The sequence below is a fragment of the Anser anser genome, assembly GCF_964211835.1.
Source record: "Anser anser genome assembly, chromosome: 20".
NCBI classification, from domain to species: domain Eukaryota; kingdom Metazoa; phylum Chordata; class Aves; order Anseriformes; family Anatidae; genus Anser; species Anser anser.
In genome coordinates, this window is record NC_139741.1 from 11991974 (window position 1) to 12017508 (window position 25535).

Here is a 25535-nt window from a genome sequence, read left to right on the forward strand (position 1 = left end):
CACGGCCGCTCGGCGCCCTCCGGCCGGGGGGAGGCGCTGCGGCCGCCGCCGCCCCGTGTCCATGGTGAGGGGCCATGGCGGAGCCGATGTGGAGCGCCGAGGCGGGCGGCGCCGTGTACCGCTCCCGCGACCCCGTGCGCAACCTGCGCCTCCGGTGAGCGCCCGGCCCGGCCCGGCCCGGCCCCCGGGGTTGCTCCCTCTCACTCCTCCTCCCTGTCCCCCCGCAGGGTCCGCATCCAGCGGGTCACGGCCGCCGGGCCCCTCCCGGCGCAGGCCTCGCCGCCGCCGCCGCCGCCGTCCGCACCGCGCGGCCCCGAGCTTCTGGCGCTGGCCGCCCGCGCCTCGCCCGGTAAGTGGGGAGCCCCGCGGGGCGGCGCTCCCGGGCGCTGCCGGTGGTGACCGACCCCCCCACCGCAGGTGCCCGGCGGCCCCCGGACGAGGAAGAGGAGGCCGAGGTGGGGTGGCAGGAGAAGCTCTTCAGCCAGGTGGGTGCGCGGCGGCGGTTTCTCCGCGCTGTACCGACCGACGGCTCCCCTGTGTCCCGCCGCCGCCCCCGTGTCGGGGCGAGCGGGGCCCCAGCAGGGGGACAGCTTTCAGGCAGATGTAGAGAGCGATGGGGTCTCTCCTCAGCCTCTTCTTCTCCAGACTAAACGGCCCCAGTTCCCTCAGCCAGTCCTCATGCGCCCTGTTTTCTAGTCCCATTGCAAGCTCTGTTGCTCTTCTCTGGATGTGTTCCAGCAACCCAGTATCCTTCTTGTAGTGGTCTTACCAGTGTAGGGGACTATCCCCTTGTTTGACGCGGTGATCTTGAAGGTCTTTTCTCCCTAGTCCTGATGGCTATGCTGTTTCTGATGCAGGCCAGGCTGCTGTTAGCCCTCTTGGCCACCTGGGCACACTGCCAGCCCCCCCAGGTCCTTTGCAGCCGCCCTGCTCCAAGCCTGTATTGCTGCACTGGGTTGTTGTGACCCTAGCGCAGCACTTAGGAGTCTCCACAAATCTCGGCTGAAAAACTTTGGCCCTGAGCTTGCTGATGAAATGCAGCTTTTACATTTTACCTGTGGTGTTCTCAGTTTGAGGTAGATCTTTATCAAAATGAGTCAGCCTGTCAGACTCACTTGGACCGACAGTACCACGAGGAGATCCTGAAACTGGAGAAGGCTGGGGGTCGGAAGAACTATCGCATCTTCACCTACACTGATCATGACCGATTCACCAACCTAGAGGAGGTACCAGCTTTTTGTTTTGCATAATGTGTACAGCAGTATCTGTCAACAACACTAGGCCCACTGCAGAGGGAATGTTTGTCATTTCTTGGCCGTGGAGAAGCAAGCCACATATCTTGGGAGCAGGAGAACGTACTGCTTCTGCAGGCAGCTTCACCTGGCATCCCAGACCCAGGATGAGGTCTTCCTGTTTCAGTGCAATGGGCAGGGACAGGTTGAAGGGACTTGGCATTGTTAGAAAAATGCTGGCTTGTTACCAACCAAGGTGAGAAGTCTGGACACAGAATACAGAATTACAAGGCACAGGTTTATTCATGTGCATGGGGTGACTCATGCACAATGCTTTCTAGCAGTCTTGAATCATGCTGTCTTGATGGCCCAAGGATGGGAAGAGACCCCTTTATCCTGTTTACTGTTCAGCCTCACCGGCAGGAAATTGTGAGGGGCAGCATGACCCTGCCTGGAAAACTGGGGACATTTAGATGGATGATTCGTAACGTAGCTGAGTGAAACTTAAAACAGCTTCTGATCCAGTCATTCCTGGATTGATCTTGTTATAGTTGTGACCCCAAATGTGGGGTGTGAGGTTACAAGCATATTTTAGAGGGGCTTAGGGTGCTAGGATCTTGATTGTCTGCAGTTTTGCTTCTGTGATCATCCAAGTAGCAGAATAGCAAAGTATGTATCCCCAAGGTTGGGCTGTCTCTGGACCTTGTGATGAGCAGGTGTCTTTTAGTTTGCGTACTGTATGAACAAGAAATTCCACTTATGAGCATAAAATGCAAACTAATATATATACATACACACCGTATGCATACCAATAAAGTTACCACACATTCCTATTACAAGGACCAATCAGTAAAATAGTTAGGGAGGGAAACTTTCATCACGTCTGCAGATAACTTGCTGGATGGAGTTCAGCTCTGCTTTTCCACAGGAGCAGTGAATCAGCTACAGTCTTTTAGCAGTTTGTCCATGCACGTGTGTGTGTAAATACCTGTTCTGTTCTGCAGGAGTGGAGATGTGTTTGAGAAAGAAGTCCTGTTGTATTTAGGCTGGTTCTATTCTGTTTCTTTCCTCCAGCACTGCCAGAAGGTAACTGACTCAGATCATGAGGTGCCGTCATATCTGGCAGAGAGGATGGCCAATGTGAGGAGGAGAAGACAAGACCGTAAGCCAATGTGAGTGCAAACTGGAGTTGGAGCTTGCTAATGCAGGTTTCCAGAGCAGCCTGGTCCGTGGAGGTTGGTGGCTTGAGCTGTGTTGCACTCAGAATCTGGCAGTTTGACTCCTCATCTTGGGAGAGTTCATTGCTGGCTACCACAGTGAGTTAATTGACAATAAGTTTTACTTGTGTTGTTGACAGAGAAGCGAATTCTCTGAAGTCAAAAATCATCACCTGGGAGCCCTCAGAAGAATTTATAAAGAACAATCATGTGATTAACACTCCTGTTCAGACTATGTACATCATGGGGGACTTGGGACCTTATGGGAAGTAAGTAAAATCCCCAAATTATCTTAATTTCCCAGAAACAAACCCATCTTCTCTCCTTACTCAAATCTGTTTCTCTCAGTAGTAAGGGGAGGGAATTCAAAGAGCTCAGTAACTCAAGCTGCTATTTTCTCTCTGCTTCTTTGGAGGTATGGAATGTATCCCTCCAAAAGGCTTCTTAAACTAATGTAGGGAAGTATTGGTATGTTTATTCCCTTCTGTACCTCCATGTGCCTTTACCAGCTCTGCTGTTCCGGAGCAAGAAAGTGTCCATGTGCTCTATTTAGACTGTCTTTGTGTTTCTTGATGTCTTCCATTAGGCTTGGTCAAAGGGAATATGAACATGTTCTTTGCACGATCAAGGTGGATGGCAATGGAGTGATCACAGTGAAGCCTGACTTTACTGGCACCAAAAGAGCCTACTGGTGAGCGGGACAGGGCTGGTACCACATTTGGGACTGGTATGGAGGGCTGAAATTGCTGTCTCCTGATTACCCCTTAGGCAGTGAGTCTGCACTTAAATTGAGGGCTATTATTTAGGTTTATTCCAAAGGTTTCTAAGACAGGGCTATTGTTTCCTTGTGCTTGGTGTCACTGTGCGTATGATGTGTGGGGCTTTGGAGCCAGTCCCTAGGATACAGGTTATGTGTACAATGGACAAAAGCAAGTCTCTCTGAGTTATTGATGCTGTCAGGCACTCAGGAATGAGGAGAGGACCATTAGTGACATTTTGTTTCTGTTCAGGCCTTGATGAGGGGGATTGGTGTGTTATGATGGCACAGCTGATAATATTGCTGGGTCTGTTTTCTGCATAATGGGGTTTTCCACATGCATTTTGGGGTTCTGCAGGATTGAGCTGGATAGACAGAAGCGAGAGCTGTGGAAATACACCATTGAGAATGCATCCGTCCAAGTGCAGCAAGAGGAGGAGGAACGTGAGCAGCGTGTGTTCAGAGATGTAAGGACTGGCCTCTACTGATTATATTGGCTAGTCGTCCTGATTTGACCAAGGGAATAAAGACCTTCACGTAGACATAATCGTTAGTGCTACAAAATGAATGTCATTGGCAGTGAGTTTCATCATGTTCAGTGGTATAAGAACTCCAATAAATACTCCCTGACTGCTTCATTCCTTAAACTAGGTTGAGGGCCTTGTCTATCTGCCACTGGTAAATTTGTGTTGGCTATTGACTGTAGTTGATATATGTAGTAAGAGCTAATGCAAGAAACCACCAATAGTGTCACCTGCCAGTGGTTTTCCTTCCCTTTCAAGCAGTGGGCAAACGCTTTCATTGGGTTTCCTCTTGCTGCCTGTATACTTCCTGAATGATTTCTCATTACCCATAATGTTCCAGGATACTTGAGATACTCTTTTTGTGCCTCGACCTTTTTTCATCATCTTTTTGCCTGTGGCAGTCTAAAAAGATACTTAGTCTGTTTTCATTTTTACTTTTAATTTGTACAGTTCCTTATTGGTTTTGTGGCCAATTAGGAAATCCTGATCTAGATACACTAATCTCCCATTATGTCATTTAAGAACTGCTGATTCTTTGGAGCTTCTTTTTACTTCATATTGACCTTTGATGAGGTTTCTTCTGAAGCTGAAGTTTCATGCAATGCTAGCAGTTATGCATCTTTTGTTCTATTAAATTCTTATATTCTCTGTATCTACTATAAAAGCAAAAAACTGTTAGTTGAGCCTGTCAACAGTTTAAGTTGGTTTTAAGTTACATATCCATTACAATTTTTGCAGTAATATAAGTAAAAATCTATAATCAAAAAGACACTCTAATCCACTTGTTCTGTGTCTTCAGCTGTACAGTCGGCACAAGGAGTACCTCAGTGGTCTTGTAGGCTCAGAATTTGAGATGGTGAGTACCAGCGGCACTCAGCAAGGACCTGGAGCCCTGCGGCCTTTGCAGGCTATTCACCTGGTTCACATGGCTGCCATCTGTACCAGTCTGCAAAGATTGTGTCATTCTGGGGGTGTGTTGGCAGCTTTTACCTCATGGCCTCCTACTGAAAATCGGGTTGAAAGGGTATGATTGCAATGGATAAGGGGCCTGCGAAGGTCCAACATGCATCTGTCAGACCTGTAGCAGAGCATGCTGAACGCTACAGTCTCAGTGAGACTGCATCCATTGTTTGAAGGTCTTTGACTGTAATAAGACAGAAAGAGGATTTATATCTTTTGGGATAGGGATTGCTGTTAACTTCTTGAATATCAAATCTATCTATGTCCCACTTTGTTCAAGTAAACAGCCCCTCCCAACCTTCGGACTCACTAAATTTTTCTTTTCTCACGCACAGTTTTCCTGCTCACTAAGTTACCTAGGCTGCAATCTTTTTTTTTTTTTTTGCTAAAGTCTTGTTTGCCAAAGTGGGAAAGTTGTACTCTTTCCTGCAGTTAGTTAAATGAAGTGTGTTTCAGTTTGTCGTATGGATTTTTGGCTTTGTTATTTCAGTTGTTTTTTTTTTTCATACTCTTGAGCAAATGCAAGAACACTACAGGAGAACCAGGACTATGATTTTATGATTTCTGCAAGTGACTTCTCACTACATTTTTATATCCATCTAGAAATCTGTAGAAGATCTGCTTTACAGAGTAGTGAATTCCCGCAGTACAGGAATTTGGTCTTAGTAGGGAGCCTCTATCCAGAGGGACTGCTGACTTCTGGAAAGGATGAGAGGTTGATACAAGAAGTGATGACTTCTCCCTGACCTGCAAAGTGAAGCATTCAAGTACAAATGTCTGTAGGATATCCGTGTGAGACACTGCTAGGGGGGAACTGAATGAGGTTCCACCAGCGGTCGCTGAGCCCTTTATCTGCTTGTTTCTACAGACTCTTCCTGGTACATTGCGTCTTTTTGTGAATGGAGAAGTAGGTGAGTCCTCATTATGAACAGTAACTGTAGGGGCAAATCTAGGTGTGCTGGGATGGCTGAGGCTATGAAAGGTCTAAAGATTATTGGTTCACAACCTGGTCTAGAGTAGGTGATTCTCTCCCTAAAATTCTTTACTTACTCCCTCTTCTCCGCTGCTTCTTTAGACTAACCCCTCAAGTGGCATTTACTGATTGGACGTTTATAAATACTGCAGCTTTTCTAGGAAGGCAGGGTTCTGAATAAAGGACAACAGACAGGGGAATTAACAGATGTTATAGCAAAGAAGGCAATTAATTTTGTGATCTCTCTAATCTGGTTAGTTATATGAGGATAGGCTAGTCTTGAGAAAGTCTTCTCTGAGGTCTTATTCTTTATACTTAAAAGACCCTGCCTTTTCCCAGCTTCTAGCAGTAACTGGTTGTGCTGAGGTTATTTGTGATGCCTCTCCCAAAAGTCTACAGTGCGTAATGGAGGAGTTAGTGTGGAAGTGAGCTGCTGAAATTCATTCTCTCTTCTCAGTTTCAGCTCAAGGCTATGAGTACGACAACCTCTATGTTCATTTCTTCCTGGAGCTGCCTGACCGTGAGTATTCATGCTTCCAGCCATATCACAATGATTTAAGGAATAAAGCATGCTTAAGCTGGTCAGTCAGATCAGCTCTGCTAAAAGTTAGTAAAAGGTAATGTAGGGTCTGAGATCTAAGTAGAAGTCTTCAGAGCTAAAAGTGCAGAACTCGGTGGTTTGAACTAAACTGACATGTTTGAGTATGTCAGCATCTTCCCCTCTTGTCCATTCCAAATTTGGCTGGATTTGGTCCATGGACTTCTTAACCAGAGGTGATCGTGTCCAGCAAACTACCCTAGGTTCATTCGTGATGCTGCAGAGAAGAGCCTTCCTGTCTTTTCTGCCTCAGCAATGACCTTGTCTGATTTTGCTGCCCAGCATTGTGTTTTCATGTTTTGTGTTGACACTAATGTATTCAGTTTTGACTGATACATAAGGTTCCCAACACTAACATGCACATCCTACTATGTGTTTAACCCCCTGAAGCTATGGCCCTGGCTCCCTTCTGGTTATACCCTGATGTTTGCCTGAGGAGATGCTGCTTTTGCTTCTATGTACGTTTCGATAAGGTTCTACCATTGTCCAAAGGTGGAGTTGGTGCTCTCATACATCCAGGGTGTTCTGGAGAGCACCTGGAACAAGATGGAGCAGGATGCACCTAGGGAAATTCAGTATGGGGGAACATCTGGGTCTGACTTTCTCCTTTGAGCTGCTCTGGTATATGAATCATTCCTCTCACCCAAAGTATTCACCCCTGTGCTCACGTTCTCTTCTCCCAGACTGGTCAAGCCCCGCATTCCAGCAGCTATCAGGAGTGACACAGACCTGCACCACCAAGACAGTGGGCTGGGTAAGGATGCTTTCAGACCTGCAGAGCAGAGTTTGAACAGTTGTTCTCTGAAGTGAAATGTATAACAAGTTCCAGATTTATTCATCAAAGACTCTGGCACGATAGCTCCTTTCAAAAGCAGAGCATATTTGGAATCTTCCTCATTGTTGTTATACTTGACGTTTTTCATGGTTCCACTGTACTCAAATAAAATGTCAGAGCAGTTTCTAGAACCTTACTTTTTCCTTCCTTCTGGCTGATTGCCTTTGGATCTTTGATTTTTGTGTTCTCAGATGCTCAGAGTTAATGGAGAATTGTTCTGGCTTGCCTGAGACTGGAGTGCACACAGTCTCAGAGTTAATGGAGAATTGTTCTGGCTTGCCTGAGACTGGAGTGCACACAGTCTCAAAACTGATTTCTCAGAGTCAACCTTTCTTCCAGCTCCTCTCTGAGAGACAGTAAAATCTGAATTTTATAAACTTTTAATGTATTAATGTAATCAAATTTTAATGTATTTTTATGTATTTTATGTGAACTGATTTGCATATTAAAATCATTATCATACAACATTTTGGTAGGACTGTTGTTTGAGATATTTTGCTTGACTCCTGTATAGACTGTGGCATTCTGTAATAGTTATGCAAATGGCTGAATGATCATTTGAGGTGTTTTGCTCTTTTTCATTATTTTGATTATTTTTTTATTTTAGCCTGTTCTATCAACATGGCAGTGGGATTGTGTGCAGATCCATCGTGCAGTCAAGTGTTTCTTAGTGCGATGTGATTGATCTTGGCTGGACATCATTAGTTCTCTACCATTGTTTCTTTTCTCCCTGCTTTCTGTACCCCCTGTGATACCAGTGATGGAACTCTCTTCTCCAGGAATCTGATTTCTGTCCCATTCCTTTTCTAGGATAATGTGGCGTACTTCTGCTACCCCTTCACTTTGGAGATGTTTTTCTCCCAAGAAAATGAATCAGAAGGTACGTCTCCTTGTTTCTCTGAAATATAAAGCTCTGACATCTCTTGGTTGCGGTGTAGGCATCATGCTGTTTGGCGTGTTGATGGTCCCTTGCCAAGGTGAAAGGACAGTTGTAAACAAAGGGAATCACAGAATCATAAAACTATAGAATCATAGAATATCCCTAGCTGGAAGTGGCCCACAAGGATTGTATTGTCCAACTCCACACAGGACCACCCAAAAATCAGACTCTATTTCTGACAACATTGTCCAAATGCTTCTTGAACTCCAGCAGGCTTGGTGCCGTGACCACTTCGGGGAAATGTTGCTCAATCAGAAGATGTTCACCCCAGCACGGCATAACCTCAGGACACATACTAAATTTGCCCTCCCCAGCAATGCGTTAGTATTTGTATGTGTTCATCGACGTTGCTCTGCTTCCAGGTTATAGTCAGCTTCAGCTTCAGCCATATGCAAAACTACTTGGGTCTTAGCTTGTCTGTCTCAAAATGCCTGGCATGCTGGTCTGCATTGTCGTGCACGTTGTACTGCACAGAGCAGTGGAAGAAATAGGCGTATTTTTGTCCACAGCTAAAACTACGTGCTGAATCTTAAGTTAGTAGACACACTCAGTGACCTGTATAATCTTTGTATTGCCTATGTCACTTTGAAATTTCCATCTCTATTTTAAGCTGGATCTCTCTGCTGCCTTTTCCTACCGCTTCACTACGTTGCTGTTTCCTCACCAACCTCTCTGCTCTTTGTTTTGCAATCACCAGGGACAGCTTTACAGCGTGCCTGCCACTTGAATCCAGTGTATGCATTGGATTTGAGAATTCAACCAACACTTTGGATTGGAGTATTCAACATTAACAAACTTTAAGCCTGGGATAAATATGATGAGTTTTTTTCACCATGGAGAAAATAAATGAATGCTTGGAGGCATGTAGGACAATCCAAGTTAATAATCCCCCAACAATGGTGAGAAAGGTCAGAGATAAAAAGGTTCCCATGTTTTGCATCAATTGTTTGCAGAAGAGTGTCTTGTCTGCACAAATGATAGAGAAACCAGTTTGGACTTGCTGTCAGAGACTCATCAAAACAAAGAATTTTCCCAAATTTGTAGCATCTTACCAATAATTCTGTTTTCATTCTCAAGTCTGAGGGTTCAGCTTTTATAGGGGAAAATAATCACCCATACATCTAGGTCTGCCATTTTAGGAGAAATACAGAAAGGGCTCTTTGCTAGTGGAGTTAGTCATTTAGTATTTTTTTCCCCTCTGTGATAATCTCCCTCTACAGCTTTTAAAAAGTTGCAATCTGCTCCCTTTCCTTGCAGACTGTCTCCCTCAATGGCCTGTTCTCTACTTTGAGGTTCTGTCCCTTGATTTCTGGCAGAGATACCGTGTTGAAGGGTATGGTTCCTTGGTGCTGCCAGCATCTCCAGGTAAAACATCCTTGGGACATTATGTTAAGTGTCTAGGGAAATGAGAGTTAAATGGTTTTCTTGGGAATGGGTGCATCCCATCCTGGCGTTGCTTCACCTTTGCATACTGAAGGGAATTGCTAGCTGTCTGTGAGGCAGCAAAGAGAGATTTGATGTATCGTGCACTGTTATGCCTTGTTGAGAAGCATCATGTGTTGCTGTCCTTTCTCCTTCAGTGGTTCCATTGCGAAATTGCATGTTATGATGCTTTTGTGTAGTGCTGCATGCCCATCTTTATACTAGCAATAGGCCCCCTTTGTCCCAGATGGAATCTGAGGCTCACAACTCGTCTGACATTCTCATGTAGTAATAAGTAGATGCTCCTCATAGGCAAGGGTAATTTCAATGCTGTCTGTGTGACTGGGGCTTGCTTATTGGGAAGACACTAGGAATCAGTAGGTATCCATCTACTGTGATGACCTCTGTGACGTTACATTGTTGGTCATAGCTGCTAAATTGTTCTGTTGTCTAAATTGTCCCGTCCTGTGGTCAGGTCTCCACATACTCACCATTCCTACCTGGCGCCCTGTGGAGCTGGGGACTGTTGCTGAACTGAGGAGATTTTTCATTGGTGGATCTCCTGAGTTAGAGGACATGACCTATGTCAGGATACCAGCAACCTTCAAGGTAGGCTCAACTGCAGGACATTGCTCTTGCTGGGAAAAGGTGGATTATGCTCTTGGAACTGCAGAATCATAAATTATCCCAAGTTGGAAGGGACCCACGAGGATCACTGAGTCCAACTCCTGGCTCCACACAGAACTACCTGAAAATTAAGCCATATGTCTGAGAGCCTTGTGCAAGCACTTCTGGACCTCCGGCAGCTTTGGTGCCGTGACCGCTTCCCTGGGGAGTCTGTTCCAGTGCCTGACAAGCTTCCTGGGGAAGAACCTTTTCCTGACAGCTCCTGTCTGAGCCTCTAGGCCTTTCACCATGTCTGTTGCCCTTCTTTGGGACCTCTCTAAGAGGCTGATGTCCTTCTTCTCTTGTGGCTCCCCAAGTGGCACACAGCCCTCAAGGTGAGGCTGCACCGGTGCAGAGTGGAGTGGGACAAGCACTCCCCTTGACTGGCTAGCTCTGCTGTGCTTACCACAGCCCAGGATACACTTGGCCCTTTTGGCTGCCAGGGCACACTGCTGACTCAGGTTCCACTTGTCGTTGACCATAACCCCCAGGTCCCTTTTCATAGGGCTGATCTCCAGCCTCTCATTCACAGTCTGTACGTATATCCAGGGCTGCCCCATCCCAGGTGCAGAATCTGGCGTCTCTTGACTTCAGATGTCTGTGGACAGTTTGGACTGGAGTTGAACAAATAATCTGGTGGTCATGTCCCTCTGACTAAAGAAATGGATCCCCTTTGATACTTGTGAGCAAGACAAGAATGGGCAAACCCTGAGATAGAGCTCTCTGGCTTTTGAGGTGTGTGTAACCGAGAAGAAGCGGTTGTACGTGGACCAAAGTCTTGCCTTGCCCCTGCTTGTGCTGTCCTTGTCTGAAAAGTGTCTGTCAGGTCACCATTTTTTTTTTTTTTTTTTTACCAAGTATAGACATCTTCATGTGTTTTTGTAAGGAACATGGGCTGTACTGCACCTGGAATTGAGTTGCCTGCAGTGATAAGCTGATGGGTGTGAAGCAGGCAGAAGTTCCACATTCTTAAGAAAGCTGCAGAGGTGCTTGCTGGTGTAATGAGCAAGTTAGTCTTAAGTGGCTTCGAGTGAGAATAAGCAGCTGAAACCTTCCTTCAGCATTGCACTATCAGCTTGCTAGTGTTTACGTCCTACTCTCAGCACAGCCTGGTACTATCTGCCCTTCTCTCCTGCCTCACTTTCTGTGTGCAGCAGGACTGGAAGAGACTCTGTGCCTGCAGGAGTGCATGCTTCTGGTGGGGCATGCTCATTTTTGCCAGGGTCAGCCTGCTGCAACAGGTTGCAGGCTGCTGTTACGAGAACTTTTGCTGTCTTTGCAGGGAGAGCGTCTGAGCCGCTTTGGTTTTCGCACAGAGACAACAGGGAATGTCACGTTCCGGCTTTACTGCCTGCAGCAGTCTAAGTGAGTGCTGCAGTGATTGCAAGCTCCATCTTGACAGCAGTGTTCTTCCAGCCCTGACTTCAAACTGTACTTCTGTGTAGAGCCTTTCTGGAAACCAGTGCCTCGAGGCATCGCATGCAGAGTGTACTGGACCGGCTTGGAGGCTTCAGCCAGCAGAGCTCTGTCTACAATGTTTTGGGTAGGGCTTTTAGTCTCATTCTGCCTGGGGAGCCTCGGGCTCACTTTTGCCCCCTTTTTACAGAGTGGGCAGAGAGAATCCATTGCTGTGGGGTTGATTGTCCCCCACTGTGAGCTCTCTTGAGTCTGAGTCCATAGCAGAGGTTAAATGTTCTGACCTGAAATCGCTGGAAACTTGAGGAGGCATCAGCCCTCAGCAGGCAGGAGGGATATTCACTCCATGAGGGCAAAGCCTAGGCTGGGTTGCCTGGTCTTTCCTGGCACAAAACATAGCTTGTGGCTGTGGTGCACAGGCTCTGTCTCTGACTCCATTACGCGCAGGGCAAAGACAGGGCTGGAAGTGAAGAGAGCAGCAAGATCCAGGTGCTTTGTTGGTGGTACTTAGTGAGACTCCTGTTCTGAGAGGGATGATGTTCACTGGGCGGACTCATCCCTCCTCTTCTCTGAGGCTGTCTGATGCATTCTGACTTGCTGTCACCTGCTGTGTTGCAGAGGCTTTCCAGAGGGCACGGCGCCGAATGCAGGAAGCACGTGAGAGCCTTCCCCAAGACCTCATCAGCACCTCTGTCTCCACTGTGCACCAGACACAAGAACCGTGATTGACCACCTCCACTGCCTCTAGCCTGGGAGCACTTAGCATCTTCTCTCTGATACAAACTTCCCCGGTTCAGGAGGAGTCCAAAGGCCAGTGCCTGCAAGCTTTCTGAATCCCTTCTTTTGCAGCTTTCTCTGGATGGGGGCAGGAGTCTGCCTCACATCTAGATCCAGAGTCTTTGTGTTTCCGTAGGTATCTGTGGAAGGCACCCTGTTTTTTCAAGGCATTTTGTTACCAGGCCCTAACGGTACAGCCGATTGTTCACATTTCTGATGAGCAGACTAAAATGGGATATGGGACCTGTGAAACCTTTAACACCTTTTCAAGTATTGAATAGTAAGTGATTAGAAAACATTTTAAGTCTACTTGACTTGGTAAATTTACTTTTCTTCTTAAAGAAGAGGTTACTGTTGAAGGTCAAGGCATGAATATTGTTTGGTATTTAATTAAATGAATAGTTGACTTCTTGAGAAATGCTGATAATTGTTGTCAGCACTTGTAGCTATAGGTCAATATTCAGTAAAATGAATCTGTCCAACTGTGTTTTTAAGATTTATTCATTCCTAGAGAGAGAGGTCTCTGCCACCTGTAATGTATGAAATCAAAGCGAAGTGATATATGACAGATTCAGAACTGGAGGAAAGGGTTACATTCTGTATTTCTTTGTGTCTGAAATTTCCGGCTCTTGTGTCTCTGTATCAATTAGCAGAAGGACTTTGAGAATACAACTGACAACACGCAGTCCCTTTAGCTCATAGCAGAACTTTGGCTGGAGCTGGACAGTTTGCAGACAATGAGAGCAGATTGTAATGTTTGCACAAGAGCTGAACTTTGAACTGTTCAAGCTATTCTTTTTAGCTGTGGTTCATTGTATCATCTCTGCTTGCAATTCATTGCTTTGCTTGTTTTTTACCCAGGTTCTTCTCCTGTTCTTTTCTCAGCCTATTTCATTCCCCTATTTTTGTTCCTCTCTTAAATCCATGGGAGCGAAGCTACCTGCAGACTGACAGTGCTGCATAGATTTGTACACAAGTCACATCTCCACATGTTCTTCTACTCTGCTCCCGACAGAAGGGATAGGAAGAAAAATCTCAGGCTGAGATCATGGATGTATCTGTAAAGGTAGAATTCACAGGCAGAATAAGAAATAGGAACTGGCTTTCCTCTGCATGTTCCTCACTAGCAGGGGATGTGAGACTCATGGTTTCAGCCATGTGTGTGACTATTAGAACATCCCACTCCTTCCTCATGCTCCGTTGGTATCCTCACCTCATGCTTTCCATTTTGATCTTGTTCAGCCTTCACTAGGAAAACCAAACTCCCCGGTTTGTTCGTCTTTGGTTTTTGTCATAATTCCTGGCAGAATCGTCTGGCAACTTGAAATGTACCTGGTAATCTCACTTACAAAAGAGGACTTTTGCTCATCTACCTTGCCTGCTACCCCTGCTTTTTCATGGAAGAAACTGCCAGAATGTATTACATAGCTTGGCCTGTTAAGCAGAGCAGTGTCCTTGGCCTAGAGCTGGCTGATGCGTCTTGTGTATGAGTCAGATCTACATTTACGCTTTTTGGTGTGATGTGGCAGATAAGGCATTATAGTTGTGAAGGCAAACACCCAGTTCTGTAATAGCAGAATCAAGGCTTGTCTGGGTGTATGCACTATCACAGTCTTTAATGATACGGTCACATTTCACGGAGATTGATTCACTCAGTGCCCAAGATGAAAAGTGTTCAAGGAATTTGTAGCCGCTCACCTTCTTTTATTTTTTTTTTAATCACAGTTCACTTCATGACTCTGTATGTTTACTGCATGTTCATTGCATGTTTATAAGCAATACTTAATTTCCTTTAGGGTGTTTCTATTGTGCTTATCACTAATAGCTGAATCTCATGTATCTGAAGCATGTTTCAGGATTGAGTTACAAGGTAAGAGAATATGCATTTTAGCAGTAAAGTAATAAAACACTTATTTGAGTGAGATGATGCTGAAGGCTGATCCTGAGAGAATGGGCTCTTCTAATTAGGTGACCCCTTCCCCATCTTGTGCTTGTTGCTCAGAGTGTTTATATGGCAGGACTTGGTGGGTTGAATGTTAAGGTTACACAGAGATACAGTAAGGTTTACATAATGATACTAGTTTTGATAGTTAAAACTCTGACTAGTATAAAATTTTACAGAAACTCGAGAGCAAAATTTAATAATAAAAATCAGTTATAACCAAAGAAATATTCTTCGGAAGCAACACATGGTTAGCAGTTTCACCATCGTACTTGCAGCCTCCTTGGCCTGACAGAACAAACTGACTGATGCTTGTAAAAAAGTCTTCAGCAAGTGTTCTTTGAATATGCCCTTTTATAAATGAAATTATGTAATTTCCATATACATGTATCTGTATGAAAATATCACTGATCTTTTAAACAAAACTGACACCTGGTGCAGGGTTTGTTCTCTGAGCTTGCCGAGACGCCTGGCCAGTTGGAATGGGGGTTGTGCATACACTAGGTATGCATGGATTAAATAACAGTAAATGGGGATAGATGGGAAGAAGGGGAGGTCAGTGTTTTTCCTCCAATGGTGAAGGTTTTCCCAGAGGAGTCTCCCTAGAGTTTTCAATGGAGGGGCACCTCTGCAGTGACATTGAGTTGAAACTCAACAGGAGAAGAGAGGGGAAGGGACAGAAGTTGTGGGCACACAAGAGCTTGGGGCAACAGAGCAGCACGGTTAGTGGGACTGCCCCAGGCACTCGTGGCAGGGGAGCCTGGCAGGCTGCAGGATGCTGTGGACTGAAGGTAGAGGCTGGAGGGCAGGCGGAGCAGCTGACGCAGGCTGGGCAATGCTGTGGCCTCTGCAGGTGACCTCTGTGTCCAGCAGTGAGACAGGTCTGTGCTGTCTGTGGTGCATGGCCAGCGGTCCCCAGATCTGGTCACATCTGCTGCAGCTGGTTTCTCTTGAGCATCAATGTCTTCTGCCTACAGGACAGATCAGAGCTGTAATGTTCAGCACCAGCCAAACTTCCTCGTGGGCACCTGTTGGAGGCTGAATCCTGCAGCCTTAGCAGTGATGTGGTCTGTGTGGGGGCAGGAGCCAGCTGAGAGTCCCTGGGGGTCTACCAGGCTTCTCATTAAATAAACTATGCAAAAAAAGGGTAATTGAAGAAATGTTGGCTCGGTGGAAGAAAAGGCTGCCAGCAGCTGGCAGAGCTTGCAGGATGCACATCAGCAGCCCTTAGAAAATCCAAAATTGCAGTGTAAATAGAACAGAAAAGGCACACGTAGAAATTAGTCATTTGCATGACTGGAGGAACAACTTTGCACAAAAGTCGGACCCCAGAAAGGGGTTTCACTCAACTGAGGAAGACTCATAACTTCAAACTACGGCCTTGCTTGCAAACCTCAAACACCCCTTTGTCTCAGCCCTGACCAACCGCTTGTGGTGGACCAGGGGCTACCGAAGTCTTCTGGTGTGGCCTGGGGGGGTGGGCTGTGCTGCCCGCCTTCCCGCCCTGTTCAGCTGGAAGCCCAGTACTAACAAGGAGCACTGCAGCAGGGAGGGGAATGTGCTGGAAGGCAGGGGATGTGCACCTCAGAGGTGCGTTTGGGAAGGACAGTAGGTTGGCATGTGAAGGGCTGTTGCCGGCTTTGGGGAAGAAGAAGCTGCAGCAGACACATCCTACAGGGATGTCTTGTCCTTGCATGGTACGTGGGGAGGGAGAAGTATTTTTTATCTGCACTGTGGGGCTTATGTGATCTTTATTAAATGACTGCATGTTGCTTGTTGTCTCGGTATGTTTTCATTTTGGCCAGGGGCTTAAGGTATCAGATGAAAGCTTGCTGTAAGCCATCTCCTGGCAGTGAGGTGAACGAGTGGGCTGCTCTGCCTTCCACCCCCAGTTACCTTTTTATTATGCTTGTCTTCTTAAGGTACAGCCTGTATTCCCTAAAGTCAATATCAACATTTCAATACAAGAGTGCAGGTGAGAGTACAAAAGAGTACAAAACCACACTTCATTAGATTAATCAAAAATAAATGTATACTCATTTTCCTGTATCGAAATCATTGCTTGAGTTGGAATGAATTTCTTTTACTGCTTTGTTTCAAGCAGTTTTTTTAAGTGAACCCTAGTGCTGTGTAGACCACAGGTACTTCCCTTTCTCTCATCTGTCAAGATCTTGTTCTAAAGTAACACAGAAAATCAGAAAGTCTGTGGTTGTATCAGTCCTATAATTCATTCACAATTTCTTAAATGTTGAAAAAAAAAAAAGACTTCCAAAACAGTTGTGAGGTTGTCTGTAGTATGTGAAAGAGAAACTTTTATTTGTGTTCTTTTATGCTTTCCAGGTCTTTGAGAATGTGAGGATCAGCCTTTTGGGCAGGTAGGAAAGGTGGATTTTTATGATCTGCTCTGGCCTTAGAAAGCCAGAAAGGTCAAGGTGGACACTGAGATCTAGTCCAGGCAAGATCACCTTAACTTAATATCAGCCTGAGCTGTTTGTCCAACCTATTTTTTAAATGAAGATGGAGATGATGGAGACTGTCGATCATCCCTCACAGATTTTCTTTTCTCTTGTGAATTTTCTGGTGCGTAGCAATTGACGGTGTCAGCTTGTGGATGATCTGAGCAAAGCCTGTTGTAAGGCTGCTGGTGGAGGTGTGCAGAGGAGGGAGTGTGTGTTTCCTACTCAGTGGTTATTGTTTCTCTGGGATGATCCCATCCCAGGTTGCCAATGAGCCTGTGATACATTGTTCTCTCTGCTGTAAATCTTGTGAGCACTGTGGTGCTCTCTCAAGGCTCTGAAGACGGCATTGTGAGTCTGAGAGATCAGGCAAGCTGTTGACAAAAGTGAATGGCCATTTTTCTTGCTGCTGCTGGAAGCACACTGAGTCTGGTTTGCTGGATTCTCTCTAGTTCTGTTCACAACATTTTCCACCTTAACTGTACCTGCAAGGGCTGTATTCCCTCCACATTCCTTGGTCACCTCTCCTCTATCCTTTCTCTTCTCCGGTACCATGTACATAGATACCTGTGTTTATTCCTTTCTGGAATGAGTAGTGGCTTTAAACTAAAAGAGGGAAGGTTTAGATTACACGTAAGGAAAAAAATCTTTACTCTGAGCGTGGTGAGGCACTGGAACAGGTTGCCCAGAGAAGCTGTGGATGCCCCATCCCTGGAAGTGCTCAAGACCAGGCTGGACAGGGCTTTGGGCAACCTGGCCTAGTGGCAGGTGTTCCTGCCCATGGCAGGGGATTGGTACTGGAATGGTCTTTAAGGTCCCTTCCAACCCAAACCATTCTGTGATTCTATGAAGGTTTGGCTCTGCTTTGTCGTTTCTCCCAGCTACCAACCCTTGCCCTGATTATTAGCAGAAAAGCCGCTCTGACCCTTTCTTTTGCACCACTGAAGCACTTCCACCCTGTGAGAGCAGCACTGAGCTGCTCTCACCATGACACCAGCCTCTGCCATCAGCGCCTTCCTGTGGTTTCTTGCCTTGCCTAGCGTTGTGGATTGTGCGGAAACACTGAGACAGTGCAAGGTGTGCAGAACAGCCAGGTGATGTGGATCTGGGATGCCCTACCAGCATCGGCTAGGCAAAACAGCAACCTGGGGAGGGATCCCTCAGGGGCATAGCTCTTCTCATGTCTGGCACAACAGATAATCACATAAACCTTCCCTCAACCTCTGCAAGTCTTAGCACAGATTCTCTCCCCTCCTTACCTCCTCTCTGTTGTTGCTGAACTCCCCCACTCCTGCCGGGCTGGGCTGGACTCTTGCCCCAAAGGCAGTGTTAAGACAGGAATCTTGCTATCATAAAAGAGGATGGCAAAACATCCTGCTGTCGCTTGGGCATGTGAGACAGTAGACAGTATTAGCTTTTCGAGTACAACTTTTTAATGACTGTTGGCATGGAGACAAGCATTTGGTGTAATCTCTGTTCAAATTCTCTCTGCTCTCCTAGCATGGGGAGTGGGAACCTGCAGCTCACTGGCTGGATCCACTTGTGACTGCAGTCCTGTATGCCTTTCTCTGCACTGCTCCTCCCCAGGATGTCCGTGCTGGCATGGGCACACAGGCAGCAGGGCACTGGTGCGACGCTTACGGAGCATGGGGCAGCAGGTGGTGCAGTGGCCTATCTTAATCACCTCCTGCCTGCTCTTGGCGTGTGTTCTTGGCACTAAGTGAGTCTAGTTGGCTCCATCAGCGCTGCTGTGCTCAGTGGCTCCAGTCTTTACCCTCACTGAGCAGCTTTCCAGTATATTCCTTGACATACTACTTCTGGCAGCTGTTGCAGGACTTCTGTCCTTTGCCTCTGAAGACAGTAGTTCCCCTGAAGTGGCAGCAGTGACTGCAAGATGAATGAACAGCTTCAGCTGCTTTCTAAGTCTCAGCCAAGCTGCAAGTCCTGCAAGCCCCTGCTTCTGTCATGCAGACTCTGGATTTCAGTCTTGCCTGCACCTTCAGCCTTGCTCAGGGCCAACAGCTTCCTTTTCTCTGCATGTCTGCACGCTTTGGCGAGAATTTATTCTGCACCACCTTGTTGTGCACATCCAAGCTCATCACTCCATTTGCAGTCACAATCCGGTCTCTCTCTATGGATACAAGTCCTCAGAAACAGCAAGTTCAATCTTAGATCAGTCGCATACTTCAGCAGCCATCCTCCTGCAATCTCTGCTCAAAATACCATAGTAATTTTTCACGTATGACGGGTATATGAGCTTCCTTGGGTTTCTGTGCTGCATTTTCAGTTGCTGTCAGCTGCCTGACTCACCTGAAAGCTCTTAAATACATCAAGTGCTGCAGAAGTAGGCACTGTTAGAATTAAGGGGGTGTCTGACTTCCTTTATTGTGGTCCCTGTTGCGTGTACAAATGAAGTGCTGTTTCTTCCATTTAGTCTTTGTGTCTCCAGGGCTCTTGGGAATCCAGTCTCCCCCACGTCTGAGTCTGAATTCCTGGGGTCAGATGCTGCTCTGAGAGGGTATTTGAAAGGGGTTTGTTCTGTTGTCTCAGTTCCAGTTCTCGCTGCTCAACAGAACAAGTTCCTGTAGCATTCTCTTGTGCCACTCTCCCAGATGGGAGAGAGATCTGCACCTGTGGTGGCATGTAGCACTGGAGGGAGGGTGCATGGTCTGCAGCTGGCTGGAAGGGAGAGGGGTCTGCAGTTTTTAGTGGAGGGAGCCCCTGCTGGGCTGCACATGGGAACGGATGCGTAGGAAACTGGAAGGGACTTGGTTACAGAGTGGGAATATTGGCTTCTATGATTCTCTGTGGAGCTTAAGAGAGGAGGGAAATGTTTATGTGGGATCCTTTTGATGAGACTTAGCTAAAAAGGGTGCTTCATGTGGAAGCTCAAAGGCTGTCGTGGAGGAAGATGCTGAGCTGTCTTGCTAGCAGGGGTCCCTGCTCTGACATCTTGAAGCTGGTACTGGAGATCTTTCGGGCAGCAGCAAGGTGGAGAGAGCTGAGCCATGCAGTGCCATGAGATGACAGGCAAAATGAGCTGTTCAACATTAGCACTAGCAGGGAAAAGGACTCTGCAGTGTGGTGACACGCAAAAGCATGGTCAGACCGATCCACGATCTCAACTGGGACAAGCGGAGCATGGCATCCTGGCTTTTGTGAGAGGTGAGGTATTGGGAGCTGGGTCTGGAAGGCTTTTGACCTGCCTCAGGGAGGAGTGAGCACAGGGCATGTGGAGTTGTCCCAGGAGCAGCCAATTCCCACAGCAGGAGGCAATGAGCTGCTAGCCGTGGGGGCGGTAGGGACAGGGAGGTGTGAGGCCTTGTGGTGAGCAGCTGAGAGCTGAGCTGCCCCAGTGTGCAAGGACAGCAGGCATGGCTAGGCCAGCAAAGAGTCTGCATGCACAAGCAGGCTGGGCTTTCTTTGCTGCGTTACACTGGCTTTGTGTGCCCTTCCAACAGTGGGTGAGACCATCCTTCGTGTTAGAGCGATTGGCAGCAACTAGGCCTTTTGTGCCACCAGTGCATGAACACACAGTGAAGTGAGACCCTGACCTAACAAGCTGCAGCAAATCAGTGCAGTACAAAAATTTGAGAGGTGCTGTAACAGCTGATTGGTACAAGGTAACACATATAGTTAAGCCCAACACTTAAGCTCCACCAGTATGAACTTTCCTTTCAGTGAGACCCTTGTTTCTGTGCTCCCAGCTGAGGTGTCTACGATTTTTCCTTGATTTTAGAGCTCTTGAAAGGTACATGGATGTCTGGTGGCCCAAAGACAGACCCAGATGCCTGTTGCACTTCTTTCTAATTGACTGAAGAACTGTTTTTGGAGCTGGTAGGTGTATGTGATGGGAGCAAGAGCTTCAAATCCTCTGAGAGAAAAGCTGGTCCCTTTACCTGCAGGAACACCTTGCCAAGACTGTCCCAGCTCTCCACAGAAGCCAATGGGCCGCAGCACGCTCTGAACAACACTGGTCCTCTCTTGGAGTGATCAGGGCCCCAGTATGCATGGAGCAGACCTGTCTGTGGAGGGGAGAAGGCTGCCCCTGGCAGCATGGGCTCTGGGGGATGTGAGAAGGCACCAGCGGTGTGTCACAGCATGCCCACCATGATCAGAGCTGTAAGCGGGAATCCTTGGGGTGGCTGGACAAGGTGCTGAGGATGGAGTGCTGAGATAATTGCACCAGGAGTGCTTTCAGCTGGGTGCATGTTCACTTAGAGCCCAGGTGGGAGCGAAGCAGCCAAGCTGCACAGATTCCCCTCACATTGAACCTGTTTCATGTGCAGTCGGTGGATGAGTGAGTGGGTCTGCACTCACTGCTGCAGCTCCTCCCAGATGAGAAGGGAGCTTGTGTGGGCAAGTGTGAGCCTGGGGACTAAATTAGCATTGCTCTTCAGGGGGAGCTGCTGTCAGTAGAGACAGCTCCTTGACGGGCCTGCCCAGCCTCCCCAGGCACAGCTTGGGGGTGGCAGAGAGAGAAGACAAAAGAACAAGAAGGTGGGCTCCACAGCTCCGGCCATGGGGAGGGCTCACGGGGGTGATGGCAGAGGGGGCGATTTCTGTTTTAGAAATGCACAGTGCTCTTGTCACTTGATTAAATTAAGCCTTGTTCCTGTTGAAGAGAACTCTCCCTGCTGGTAGGTTGTGTGATTAAGCTCCTCTGCATACCCACAGAGGAGCACGGGGACCCCAAGTAACACCCTGCAGAGCTACTCTCAGGCCCCTCAGAGGGGCTGCCAGCCCATCAGAGTCTGTCTCCAGGAACCCGGAGGAGCACAGTGACACAAAGGCAGGCAGGAGCCCAAACTAGGGGCTCAGGAAGGGCTACCCTCTCCAGGCCCTGCCTGCAGAGCCTCAGCCCCAGGGCTAAGGCATGAAAGCGCAAAGTGTTATTTCTGCCTGGGGGCATGGAATACAGGGGAAGAGCATGTGGAATTGTACAGAACATGTTATATGGTGTTTAAGAGAGGAACCAAAGGTGGGGAAAGGGGTGGATCTGGATGATGTGGAGAAGACCAAGAACGGGAAAGTAGAATATGGGGGCAAAAAAGGCTGGTTGCACGTGGACAGTTTGCTGGTCAGAATGCTTGTCTGTCTGTGTTCTATGCCAGTGATCAGCACAGTCTGTCTTATTAAACTCCATTTCTAACTTTTTTTGGGTGAGGGCTCTTTGTTCTGCGTACACATATGCGTATGGGGTGTGAGCGCAGCAGCCAGGGTCAAATGCAGCGGCGAGGGCTGGTGTGTTGGCAGTGCAGCCCCTGGGGCACATGTGCCTGTGAGCACCCGTGGGGATGTGGGTGGACCTGGGTGAGGGGTGGGGTGGCCCTGAAGCAGGGGCCAATGGTGAGGGTAAGCGTGAGAGCTGTCTCCGGGGGACCAGCTGTTTGTCAGGTGTGTGTGGCCAGCCATGCATGTATGTATGCGCCGTGCATGCGTGTGCTCAGCAGGAATGCATGCTCAGCCTCACTGCTGGCTAGAGCAGGGGCATGGAGCTGCAGCAGCCTCACCACCAGCAGATGCTGGATCCAGCCCATCTCCCTAACACCTGCTTTCTCCTGTCACTTCTCCTGGGTCAGTCAGGCTTTCACCTGTGCCCCTGCCCCATGGTCAGGGCTCTGAATGTCCCCAGAGACTTGCAGAGCAGACAAGTCCTGGGACAGCCTGCTCTGCCTTGCTCCAGGCACGGAGCCGTGTTTGGGACTGGGAGCAGGGTGGGGTGAGATGGCTCACCTGACAGAGCAACACGGGGGTGAAGGAGGCCCACTGTATATCTGGTCAAAACTACCATTTTCCTAAATCTATGATCACTGTTTCTCTGGCACAGATTCCTGCCCAGCACTGGCTCCTTTCTCCTTGTTGTTTATCTCATGCCCCTGGCTAAACTGCCAAACTGGCAACAGACCCAAATCCACAACACCGGGATGGGCAAAGCCCTCCTGCTAATGTCCCGGCAAGGTGCCAGGAGGGATGTAGCCAGAAACCAAGCACCTCTTGTCTGCCCTGCTGAGCTCCCAAGGCTCCTGGCTTGGGCGACAGGGCTGAGGGTTTTCCCAGGTCCTTACCAAAGCTGGGACAAGGCTGGCAGGAGAAGGGCTGCTGGCCAAGCCCTGCCATGGGCTCCTGAGCACCCTGCTCTCCTCCACACACCTGCAGGAGAAGCCTTGCAGGCTCTGGATGCAGCTGTGCGGAGCAGAGGCCTCACATCCCGGCTGCTCGTCAGAGGGCCCCGTACAAAGGTCCCTTTGCCTCGTCACAGAGCCCGCTGCTAGGGGCCGGGCCCTGCCGCTCATGTCCCTGCTCCGGAGGCGCCCCACCCCGAGACATGGAGGGGGACGGGCCGGGGGACGGGCACCGGGCTGCGCGGCCCGGGGGCTGAGCCCGGTGCCCGTGGCCACCGCCTTGGAGCCGGACGGGCCCCGCTCGGCGCCTCCGCAGGGTTTCGCCGCGGCCGCCAGAGGGCGCCGCGCCCCAGCACTGCCTCGGGGGGCTCGGCCCGGCTCGGCCCCGAGCACCCCCAGCGGGGCCTGGCGCGGGGCTCTCGGCGGCCCCGGGGAGGTCACGTCCCCTCGTCGGAGCTGAGGGCAGCGCTGAGCGGAAGCGGGCGGCAGGGAAGAACCGCAAGAATCCAGCAAGACCGAATTCACCTGACAAAAAAAGCTGTGGTGCGACAGCAAAAAAAAAAAAAAAAAAAAAAGCTCGAAATGGCTGCACGGGGCACAAGCCAGTGGGCAGCGATGTGCCCCTGTTGGGGTGGTGGGAGCACTGCAGGGGACCCCTTCTGTGTCCCCCGAGCACTTGCACGGCCCGTGGCTCTTGCCTGAAGAAGGCTGCAGCCCCCGAAGAGCCACCACAGGAACAGGCCTGTGGAGAGAACTCGTGCTGGAGCAGGGGGAGAGCTGAGGGAAGAAGGGGCAGCAGAGACAAAGGGTTATGAGCTGACTGTCACCCCCATTCCCCTGCACCGCTTGGGGGAGGGAGGTCGAAGAGTCAGGAGTGCGGTTGGGGAAGTCCATCTTCCCCAAGCCAAGTCAGTTTTGCCCGTGATGGTAGTGAGCGACCTCCACATACGTACTGCAGGCTACCAGCTTTATAATCTTCATTTCTCCCCCTGCCCCGCCAAGAAGGGGGAATAGTGCAGTTCAGGAACTGTCTCCGTGAGGTCTCTGTCATGGCACTGACTCGTGATGAGTGGACATTTCCCAGGGAACAGGGGCAGAGTTTTGCTGGGATGATAATGCCTGGCTGACATATGGCTGCTGCAACACACAGAGGCTGTTCCTGTAGCGCTGCCTTTTGCCTGGGTGCCTCTGGAGCTTCTCCCTGGTGAAGGACTGCAGGCAGGAGCAGACCCAGGCATCCTCACCGCGTGTACCCCAGCACTCTGCTCGTCCCAGGAATCCTGGGGAGCTCTGTCCCCCCTCAGGCTGCTCCAGGGCCTCCTGTTGTGCCCGGCTGGCAGAGGTGGGCGGTGGGCTCAGGGGAGCCTCCTGACAGTGGCAAGCCCTCCCCCCCCCCAGCAGCCACCTGGCGCCGTTGCTTTGGGCCTGGGTCGCCTCACGGCTCCTCGAGGGCCCAGCTCCGGGGCCCCTGCCCCACCGCCGTCCCAGCCCCCGCGGGCTGCCAAGCCCCTCCTGTGGGCGCCCCCCGGCACGACCCCTGCCGGCGCGCCCCGCTGCCAGCTTACCCCCACGCGTGGCACCCCGCAGCGCCACCCCCCTCCCGTAGGACCCCCCCCCCGCCCCGGCCGCTCCCAGCGCCCCGCGGGGCCGCTCCGCTCCGCTCCGCCGGGCTGCGCGCATGTGCCGCGCCCGCCCCTCCCCCGAGCGGCGGCCGGGCTGAGCGGCGGCGGGGCGCGATGAAGGACCGGACCGGGGAGCTGCGCGCTGTAAGTGGGGGGCAGGCGGCAGGACGGGGACCGCCTCGCCCCCGCTACCGAGCGGAGGCGCCGGCGGCGTCCTGGGCTCCCGGGGCCTGCGGAACCTGCGGAACCTGCGGAGCGCGGCCGCGATCCCCCTTCCCCCCCCCCCCGTCTCCTCGCCCCGGGCCGTGTCTCTGCACCGGCGGGGGGGGCCCCGGGGCGAGCCGGGTGCCGGGGTTGCGGGGCACGGAGCGGTCCCCGCGGGCCGGGCGGTGCGGCCGTTCCCCGAGGGCTCCCGCGGCGCCTCCGTCCGCCGCTGCCGGCTTCTCCGCGTTTCGGGCATCGGTGCCCGGTGCTCGTTCGAGGTGCTCGTCCGGCGCCCGCCGCCGCCCCTGCGGCCCCGCTGCTCGCCGAAGGCTTTGGGCTGTCGCGGCCGCTGCGGGCCGGCGGCTCGCCTCGTGGTCCTGCCCCGTGCGGCAGCCGTTCGGGAGGCCGGGCGAGCTCCCGCAGCCGAAAAACGGCTGGCTTCCCGCTGGACTGGGGGTAGGGGGCGCGGGGTGCGGGGGCTGTCCCACGGCCCCTGCAGGCGGTGGCCTCTCCTTCCCTCGCGCGTTTTGCTTTTTCATCCCTCTCGCCCTGCTGATGTCATCTGGCCTGGGAAGAGCCTGGAGCTGCGCAGCCGTTCAGGTGTGGCCGCGCGGGCGGGTGACACGAGGCAGCACCCTTGTCGTGGAATGGGCGCTCGTCCCCCGCGGCCGGGCACCGCGCTGTGAGAGAGGAGGGAACGAGATGGGCCATGCGGCTGTGCCACTGTGCCAGGGTGGCTTGAAACGGTATCAGAAATGCACCAGGAGCTTCAGCAAACATTCACCTGGCAGGTCCTGTGCTCTAAAAATAACCATTCCCATCTTGGCTGCTTCAGGTTGCGTGCTGTGCCGTAAACCAGGGGTTTTGCT

The 25535-nt window shown here is 50.1% G+C and overlaps 2 protein-coding genes across 4 annotated transcripts in view; both read left to right on the forward strand.

The window, feature by feature from the left end:
• Nucleotides 1–9: 9 nt before the first annotated feature.
• Nucleotides 10–21872, forward strand: MKS1 (MKS transition zone complex subunit 1). Of its 2 annotated transcripts, XM_083806204.1 has the most exons (18): nt 11–154; nt 228–349; nt 418–485; nt 1071–1226; nt 2307–2404; nt 2590–2718; nt 3036–3140; nt 3565–3673; nt 4530–4586; nt 5559–5601; nt 6121–6183; nt 6945–7015; nt 7907–7976; nt 9294–9401; nt 9934–10067; nt 11407–11489; nt 11570–11667; nt 12159–21872. In XM_083806204.1, exons 1-18 carry the CDS (start codon nt 75–77, stop codon nt 12263–12265), a joined length of 1701 nt encoding a protein of 566 aa, XP_083662330.1. In that variant the 5' UTR covers nt 11–74; the 3' UTR covers nt 12266–21872. The 2 variants fall into 2 exon arrangements, with proteins under 2 accessions (XP_083662331.1, XP_083662330.1); XM_083806205.1 differs by lacking the exon at nt 9294–9401 and having other exon boundaries at nt 10–154.
• Nucleotides 21873–24494: 2622 nt separating this feature from the next.
• The window catches only part of STX1A (syntaxin 1A), a 105459-nt gene continuing 104418 nt past the window's right edge, over nt 24495–25535 (forward strand). For both annotated transcript variants that reach the window (XR_014574211.1, XM_083806209.1), the window contains exon 1: nt 24495–24606. Coding sequence is in view for 1 of the 2 variants with exons in the window: in XM_083806209.1 (XP_083662335.1) it covers nt 24577–24606 (30 nt within the window). In the remaining variant the exon portion in view is untranslated. The remainder of the gene's footprint in view (nt 24607–25535) is intronic.